The 9,923-nt window shown below is 36.2% G+C and overlaps 1 protein-coding gene across 3 annotated transcripts in view; it reads right to left on the reverse strand.

The window, feature by feature from the left end:
- The window catches only part of TMEM65 (transmembrane protein 65), a 63,764-nt gene that overhangs the window by 37,130 nt on the left and 16,711 nt on the right, over nt 1-9,923 (reverse strand). For 2 of the 3 annotated variants that reach the window (XM_055314323.1, XM_055314322.1), the window contains exon 2: nt 3,759-3,839. The exons of the other annotated variant lie outside the window; for it this stretch is intronic. In XM_055314323.1, coding sequence (XP_055170298.1) covers nt 3,759-3,839 — 81 coding nt within the window. The remainder of the gene's footprint in view (nt 1-3,758; nt 3,840-9,923) is intronic. 3 annotated transcript variants of the gene reach the window in all.

Genomic DNA, 9,923 nt, shown 5'->3' on the forward strand with positions numbered 1-9,923 from the left:
AAACTATCACTTACTCCTCAGACCGTTCCTCATGGGCTCTTAGTTGTTTTTCTCTTTTCCTCAGCTACTTCCTTTTCATCACCTTGTCTTCTATGTCACTTACTCTCTCTTCTGCCTCATTTACCCCAACTGTTAGGACATCGAGTTTAGACTACATCTCAGAGTATTTTTAATTTTGGCCTGATTAGATCTCATTTCTGCCCAAAGAGATTCTCTAGTCTTGTATGCTTTTTTCCAAGCCCAACTAGTAACTTTATAATTGTAATCCTGAACTCTATCTCTGATGTTTTACTTAAATCTATCTCCATTAGATCTGTGGAAGAGAGTTCTACCTCTGGTTCTTTCTTTTGTGGTGAATTCTTCCTTCTAGTTATTTTGTCCAGTGCAGAATGGCTGTATGAGTGAGCAGAATCAAAAATATCAACTATGACCCAAGTTAATACACACTAGACAATTCTGAAGAGGTCAGGAACCAGAAAATAAAAGAAAAAAGACAAAAACAAAGGAAAACAAATTTTTAAAAAGAGAAACAGAAAAAGGTGGTGGGTCAGTGAACCTGTTCTCTGTTCTCCCTCCCAGCTGATCTTCTGGGGAAGGGGCCTGCTGTGCTGATTCTCGGGTGTCTGTGCCTGGGCAGAGTTATACCACCCCTTGCCAAGTGGCCAGGCTCAGTGTAAGCTGTTTGCTTTGTGAGGTGTTTGTTCCCTGAAGGCATTTTGCGCCTCTTGCAAAAAGTGGTCATTTTTCTATTTGTAGAGTTCTAGCTCTTCTTTCTTTACATCTTAGGTTGAATTCATAGGTTTTCAGGATGGTTTGATAGTTATCTAGATAAATTTAGGGGACCAGATGAAACGAGGACACCTACTCTTCCACCACCTTGCCACTCTACTTTGACATTCATTTTAAAATAAAATTACTTAATACTAAGAAGAAGAAATTTTTCAATCAATGCATTATCTTTCCCCTTTCCAGTCATCCCTCAAATAAGATTTCTTTCACAGAATGTTAGAGCTGAAAGGATCCTTAGAAACTATCTGCCAATAGTTTTCAACATGGACTATATCTCAACCCTTGCTCAGAAATGCAGGGTTGCTTCTGGATGGGTTAGTGACTGGGAAATGCTACTGGCATTAGGGATGCTAAACACCCAGTAATGCACAAGAGTCCTTCAGAATGAAGAATTACCCAGCCCAAATGCCAGTAGTATACCCACTGAGAAATACTGATGTAATTCTCTACTTTGAAGATGAAGCCATTAAGGCCTAGAGATGTTAAATGACCTACTGGAAACTACACAGCTGGATCTAGAACCCAGATTCTCATTCTCTTGTTCTACTCTTCTTTCAATGAATAAAATCCCAATAGAAAAACACAGAAAACCAAGAATCAATTATATATTAATACATAAAACACTGTCAAAACATTGGTCACGCATTAATATTTGAAATGGAAGTAAAACTGCAATTAACTAAAATATTAATATCCTTTTCAAATTGTTTTTTTGTCCTAAGAAATAATTTTCTTTCAGATAAATCACTTTTCAAAAATCCACCACATTTAAAAGAAAGAAGAAGAAATCAACTGACTTATTATGGTTACCAAATAAAACATTTTTTGAATGGGAAATTACATAATTTCTGACATAACTTAATACCCTATAGTCTAGCACTAAGTTTCCCTTCTAACCCTGAAGAAATTTATAGTAGCAAAAAGAACACTGAACTAAAAATCCAAAGAACTCAACACTAATCCTCATTCTGATGTGTATGTAACTAGTTGCCAAATCTTGAATAAGTCGCAAACCCTCTAGATCTATTTCATGTTACATAAAATGAGCTTAGGTGTCTGTGATCGTTTCTAGATCTAAGATTCTTACTCTATATTTCTTCCTTATTGCATAACAAGTAGGATTTTAAAAAATAGAGGGCTACCACCTAAATATTCATGAAGAAGCACCCTACAGTGATCAGGGATACAACTAAAGACTGAATCTCAAAAGGTGATCACTGACAGATTAAGTTCTACTATTAATTTAGTTATTCTTCAGCAGCACCTTATCTCCTACTGATATCTGCCATCATCTATAGAATCATTGTCATTCCGTTTTCCCTACATTGTCCTAAAAATGAAGGCTAAGTAAACAATTTTCAGAATAATTCAAAATTAAAGCTTTATTCTTAAAAAGATATTTACACTGAGGTGCCTAGGAGGGCTCAGTTAGTTAAGCATCTGATTCTTGATTTCAGCTCAGGTCATGATCTCAGGGTAGTGAGGTCGAGCCCTGCTTTGGACTAAGATTCTCTCTCTTTCCCTCTGTCTTCCAACCCCCATGGTCGGTCTGTCTGTCTCTCTCTCTCTCTCTCTTAAAAAAAATAGCATTAAACATTTCACTTCTACATATACACGGAGATGAAAACGTTTTAATTTTAAAATTACATCAGAACTGGCCAAATAGAATATATTGGGGATTTTTTACAGCAAGTGTACTAATCTGTTACTGTGTGTGTGCCTCTACATTTTTAAGTTGTTACAGACTGGTCTTTGCTCTTGACACATATATACGCCCTAAGAAAACTAAGTTGCATTTAACCTTTATTCTTACAAAATTTCAATTCCTCCATAAAATTGATTCCTTTACATACTTGTGTTATACTTCTGAGGCAATATATCTATATTAAATAGTAATCAAAATAAATGACATAGGGACAGAGAGATTGTTATTTTTATTTTTCCTTCCCTCTCCTTATCTTTCTCTCATACACACACATACACACACACACATGCGCATGCACACAACATAATTCCACCAACCAGAACATGCAACACAAGTTAGATATCAAGCTATATGGAAACTGAATCTAAAATAAATTCATGAATGACCTTAAAATAAGGCTTTCAAACTATTCAAGAATATATTTTAAAAATGTATTTATTTCCCTGAGGTTCAGTTACTTAAATACAGTTTCTTCTTACGATATTCTGAAATTTTCCCAATGTGTGGTCCTTTTTACCTATTCATGCAGAGTTGGACACTTACCTGACTGAGCCACCCAGGTACCCCATTTCAACATTTTTTATTTATTTATTTTTAAAGATTTTATTTATTTATTCATGAGAGACACAGAGAGAAGCAGAGACATAGGCAGAAGGAGAAGCAGGCTCCCCTCAGGGAGCCCAATGTGGGACTCGATCCCTGAACTCTAGGATCACGCCCTGAACCAAAAGCAGAGCTTAACCACTGAGCCATCCAGGAGTCCCATCAACAATTTTTAAAATATGTTATTTAAATACAATTAAATATAAGTGGTTTTGTGTCTTGTTAAGGTTATAAATTTAATCCTTCAGCTAATTTTTTTATTATTTATTTATTCATGATAGATGGAGAGAGAGACAGAGAGGCAGAGACACAGGCAGAGGGAGAAGCAGGCTCCATGCAGGGAGCCCGACGCGGGACTCGATCCCAGATCTCCAAGATCACGCTCTGGGCTGAAGGCAGCGCTAAACTGCTGAGCCACCGGGGCTGCCCAATCCTTCAGCTAATTAAACATGCAATTATTATTCCATCATATTCACAAAGTCTAGGATTAGATAATAAATACTCTGCAGACAGTCTAAAACGCGGGTGCAATAAAAAGGGAGGGTTATCACTACAACCAAAACATTCTATTTCAAACAAGCAAGGAGTTACGTCAAATAGATGCTTTGCTATTTGCAATAACATCTGACAACCAATCAATACTGTTAAGATTGTACTATACCAAAACTATCAGGAGTCTCTGCTGATACCACCTTCTTTGCTTGCTTCACAATGGCAATCTCAGGTTTAGGATATCTGCATGCTAAAAATATTGTAAAATCAAAATATATTCAAGTGATAAATAAAATATGTATAAATAAAAACATACCAAGTTTTGAAGTGAAGCGTGCTATAATAGGCAGTCCTTACTTTGTACAGTAATATAGGGTCATAAAAATGACAATGCAAGATGAAACCATATGGTCTTAGTATCAATGGGGAAAATTACAATTATTCTATGACCTTTAAAATTTTTTTCAAAACAATAAAAATTCTCTTGTCAACAGTTATGAACATAAAGAGAATTTATTTTTTTTAAGATTTTATTTATTCATGAGAGACACAGAGAGAGGCAGAGACATAAGCAGACGAAGAAGCAGGCTTCATGCAGAGAACCTGATGTGGGACTCGATCCCAGGTCTCCAGGATTATGTCCTGGGCTATGGGCAGCGCTAAACCGCTGAGCCACCCTGGCTGCCCTATAAAGAGAAATTTAAAATAGTAAAACTAATGTATGATCTCTTTTCATTTCTTTGCTGCACTTTCACCTTTTTTGTTCAATTCTCTTTTGATTATCCACTTTTAAAAAATATCTCATGGGTTTATCACTATCAGACAAGAATTCAACACAAACTACACATATTGCTATCTGTATGCAAACTGAACAACAGATTAAGTAGAGACCAATCACTGACAGACTGAAAGACTGATATGATTGGTTATGATCATGATGCACATCTGTTGTTACACAGCAGTTCACAGACAGCAGAACTGTACTTTATACAATTGCTCGCAGTATATAAAATTTGAACTGTGCTGTTGGGAACTATTTTTATGTAACTAAAACATAGTCACTGAAATTTGTGTATTTGGGAACCATGCAAAGCACAGAATGCCTATTATAATAAAAAAATGAATTGTTTAATGAAGTGGGCATAAGTCCAAGGAAAAAATAGGGCATTAGAATTTTATACATATTTTTTCTACATATATAATAAACTAATGGAAAATAAAACAGAACAAGATTCTTTTCCTTACAAGTTAAATGTTTCCAACTTAAATTACTTAATTTACTATCATTCAACCATCAGTGAAAGAATACCTAACCTATAATTGAAGGTTATATATGTTATAGGTTATAATTAAAGATTATAACCTAAAATTCAAAGTTCAGTGATTGAATCTTATTTTTTTTAATTTTTATTTATTTATGATAGTCACAGAGAGAGAGAGAGAGAGAGAGAGAGAGAGAGAGAGGCAGAGACACAGGCAGAGGGAGAAGCAGGCTCCATACACCAGGAACCCGATGTGGGATTCGATCCCGGGTCTCCTGGATCGCGCCCTGGGCCAAAGGCAGGCGCTAAACCGCTGCGCCACCCAGGGATCCCCGAATCTTATGTTTAAAAGTAAAATAGTTTTATCATAAATCAGCTGGCAAAGTTTTTTTAAATGTGCATTCATTGCTGAAAAAGCTCGTAAAGGTTACTAAAAAACAAATACAAAAATAACAACTATAAAAAACAAACTTTGCAGAAAATAGTCCCTAATCTCAAGGATATACAAACATATGAGATGATAAGAGAAGAAAAAAATACATTTAAGTTTACAGAAGGGAAAAAATATAGCCTTAAGAAGTGGGATATAGCCTCTAGGAAGAGGTAGGATTTGAGTCTGGCCTTAAGGCACTGCAAGGATTTAAATAAGTCAGAGAAGGGAGGTTTTCCTTTTCTTCCCATATAATTCAGTCTAAAAGCCTTAAGATGGGATTGAGTGAGGTAGGCATCTGTGTGGGAGGCAGGAGAAGCCAAATTGGCCCAGAACAGGATTTGAGAGCTCAGAGGGGAGGGAGAGAGTGTCCACACAGGGGGATTAGTATGGCACAAGCTGTCAGAGCCCAAATAGGGTGGGAAAGGCTTCCCCATGGTAGAAGAGAGGGGATGTGGCTCAGGATGTCAGTTCTAGGGCTGGGGTGACAAGGGCATCTATATAAGAGTATGTTGGCAGTGGTAGTGCTAGGATATCAGTGACATGTAGGAAGAGCGATCTAAATAATAAATATAGTAAAGGTAATAGGAGCCAGGTTTTTTTTCCATCATAGAAATAGAGTCAGAAATACAGAATGAAAACTAGAATGTACCCTGTGATGTTGGATCAGAATTGAAGAAATTGCTATGAACTTTCATATTGTAATATAGACAGAGAAACAGAGTTAGAAATCATATTTATTATATATATAAATACATACATTCATATATTCACTAGGCCTATCCAGACAGAGGCAGGAATAGCAACACCCCAATATCTATGAGCAAATCTCATGACCAGATTAGTTTCTAAATAACACTCTACCTGAAGAAACCAGGGCTCCTGCTAACTGGCTGATTCCAGGGCTAGGGTAGAAAAAGTCCAAGAGGAACCTGGAACATCTTATGATGCCAGAAAGTAAGGAAATGTTCTGAGTAATGGAGCTATGTCAAAAAGACAAAGAAGTCAGTTTAAAGGGGTTCCCAATGGTGAAAGATGAACAATTAGAGGATCAAAAATGATAGTAATAAAAAATAGTAATTAATTATAACCCATTAAATAGAAAAAGAATCCATGAATATATATTGATACAAGTTAATAAATTAAATTGATGAGGAATGGAATATTTTCAAAGACTCAAAGTACCGCTCCACAAAATAGTTACTAATGAAAAAAAGTAAAATAATAACTTCATGGTAGATACCATATTCATCAAATGTTCAGAGAAAAGTTACCCTGGAAATGGTTAACATGACCAGGGACAAATTAAAATCATAGGCAACTGACAGAATGAAAGAGAACAAAACACTACTTTTATGATATTCCTATCAAAGATGCATAATTAGAATCTATTCATGAGGAAAGAGACAAAACAAAATTGAAGTACATGCTACAAAATAACTGGTCTGTAATCTCAAAAGTGCCAAGGTCATGAAGACAAAGCCTAAGACTGAGGAACTGTTCCAGATGGAAGGAAGTTAAAGGTATGTAACAACTAAATGCAACATGTGACTTCGGACTGGAATTTTTTGTTTAAAAGAACACTACTGGGGCAACTGGTGAAAGTAAACGGCTTCAGAATATATAGATGGTAGTACATGATACTCTGTGGCTATATAAGGCAATGTTCTCATTTGTAGGAAACACAAGCCAAAGTATTCCAGCTGTAGTGGAAATTGCAATACATTGTCCTTAACTGCTGGAAATCCTGCCAAGAGATACCTCTCAGTGGTCAGTCATCATGGAAGATTGCCTCAGCCGAAGAATGGTTGCCTCATCCAAGGCTCTATACCCTGCCCAAGGCAGACCACATCCAATAGCTCATTTTTATGGAGGTAGAGGCCCAGACCTCTTACCCAACTCAGAACAAAACTGAAAGGTCACCCCATGTGTAGAACTCTCCACAAGATAAACTGAGGCTTCCAATGAGGCTACGTCACTTTACTTGTACCTCTGCCCAAACCTACTTCCTCCTGTTCCCCAAAGGGGAGGATTTCAACAGCATTCCCCAATAAACTTTCTGCATGCTAATCTTTTGTCTCAGAGACTGCTTCCCACAGAACTCAACCTATGACAGGGATGACAGGGCATCATGTCTACAACTTATTCTCAAATGACTCAGGGGAAAGGAAAAACTATACTATACTTGAAACTGAGATTTGTTATATAAATATATGGAGAGTTATAAATTTGAGATTGTTCCAAAATCTTTTTTTTTAAAGATTTATTTATTTGAGAGAGAGAGTGTGTGTATGAGCAGGGGTAGGGACAGAGAGAGGGAGAGAAGTAGACTCCTGCTGAATGCGGAGCCCAATGTGGGGCTCTATCTCATGACCCTGAGATCAAGACCTGAATGGAAATCAAGAATCACTCAACTGAGCCGACCAGGGCTCCACATTTCAAAATTTTAAAAGCAATACAAAATTAAGTAGGAAAACCACAGGAGAAAGAACAGAATGAAAAGCAAAAGAAAAAAATTACACTGGGGGCATGGTTCACTGAAGAAATAAGACTAATCAATGGACAGTATATTCAAGGTATTAATGGAAAATGAAATAGATAAAAAAGAACACATCTATCACATAGCACTTACAACACAAAAGTGATCATTGTGGAACTGTAAAATCAGTGCTAATGATTTACATCTTTGCTAATGTCTTTAAGAAGCCCCTTTAAGCAGGAAAATAAGCTAGGATAATGTTTTTTAAACCGTAAGATCTTAGTCACAAATACAAAATTCTACCAATTCACAAAATGTGTCACATCTTACATTATCACTCTCACATCTGTTTGCCTCTTTTCTTTCATCATTCAAACATGCCTGAGTTTAGCTACATGACCTCAACTCTTTCTAACCTTAAGAACAAAAACACCTTCTATAACCTTGCTACTCAATGGACCTGTAGCATTGAAATCACTGCAAATTTGTTAGAAATGCAGAATTTTAGGTCCCACTTCAAACCTACTAAAACAGAATCTACATTTCAATAAGATTTCCAGATAATTTTATATATAGATTAAGCTTTGTGAAGCAGGGCTCTAGTTTCCACTGTGGGATGTAGAAAGTTACAAAGAGCTTTACTGTGACCATTAGGGTGAAACAAAGTCACACTAAATTCAAATGCATGACTTATTTTGAACCTGTAAGAGAACTCAAGTCACAGAGCAAACAGGCAGGCACCTGCAAGGACAGAGGGGACATTAGCACTTGCTTAGTTGTGACAGATGCAACCAGATACCATAAGAAGACTATAGCTAGAACAGGAAGGAAACAGGTGATGGCAGAGTAAGGGCTGGAGGGTCAAAGTGAAGGGGATAGGGTATGCATAAACGGGAATAATTTGCACCTTCTTGCAGGTTCTTTGACCAGAAATTCCACCAAGATAAAAAAAAAAAAATGATGAGAGAGAGCCTTAATAGAGTGTTCGTTGTGGCATAGACAGGGAGTAGGGGAAAAGCAGTTGTGCAGGAGGAACACAAAACTCTACCTAGATCCTTTTTCAATATGTCCTACGAGTCAAAAAGCCTTAAATTGTAAGAAGGGCAAAGCACTGAAATTCTACTCCCCAGGAAAAAATGTTTCCCCTATCTCTTAGGCATTTTAATTTGTAAAATAGTTCCCAATCATCTTTTTTATTTCTATGAAAAGTTTAATGAAACTTCAGAAAAATAAAACAAAAAATTATTGATAACTTGTAAGAATCTGTAACTTGAAAGAATTTCTGAAAAAATGAAATAGCTAAAGCTTTATGTAAATATAATAAAACAGAATTTCAATTAAGATAATATTACAATTGTAATGTGTTATAATTGCAAAGGCTGATACCTTGTAGGTACTTGTTCTAAAAAAATACAGATAATATAAAAATTAAACAAATCTATTAAAAAGTTTCCATTAGTAAAGTTTAAAGGCATAATATACAATACAGTTTTCAAACAACTGCTTATTAATTTAATCTTATCTTGATATATGGGAGTCAATTCTTCTGGTACCATCTGAAATTGGCTTTTGGAAATTTGAATTCATATAGCATGAGAATAAGGTCTTTGATAGACTAGAATTCTACAGGACTGTCTGAAAAAAAATGAGTGTACTAGTAACAAATATTTAAAATGAATTCAGATTTCTGACATATAAGTGATAATCTCTGATAAACTTAAGCTACTACGCAACATGTCCTGCCCTCCATATCCAAGATTCCTTGTAAGGGGCACCTGGGTGACACAGTCAGTTCAAGTGTCAGACTCTTGGTTTCAGCTCAGGTCTGATCTCAGGATCCACCCACCCGGGGCTCTGCATTCAGTGTCAAGTTGGCTTGAGTTTCTCTTGCCCTCTGCTTCCTCCCACATGCCCTCCCCATCCTAAACAAATAAATAAATCTATCTATCTATCTATCTATCTATCTATCTAAAAAAAAAAAGAGTTGAATCATTCCTTATTGATATTCCCTCTTCAGCCAACTCAAATTTGGCTTTTCCTCACAGAGTTCTTATAAGACTGCTTCTGACAAAGACCTCAAGCTCTTTTGTGTTTTCCTTTTTTTTTTTTTAAGATTTTATTTATTTATTCATGAAAGACACAGAGAGAGAGAGAGGCAGAGAC

The sequence above is a fragment of the Nyctereutes procyonoides genome, unplaced genomic scaffold (genome assembly GCF_905146905.1).
Source record: "Nyctereutes procyonoides isolate TBG_1078 unplaced genomic scaffold, NYPRO_anot_genome, whole genome shotgun sequence".
In the NCBI taxonomy this organism is placed as follows: Eukaryota; Metazoa; Chordata; class Mammalia; order Carnivora; family Canidae; genus Nyctereutes; species Nyctereutes procyonoides.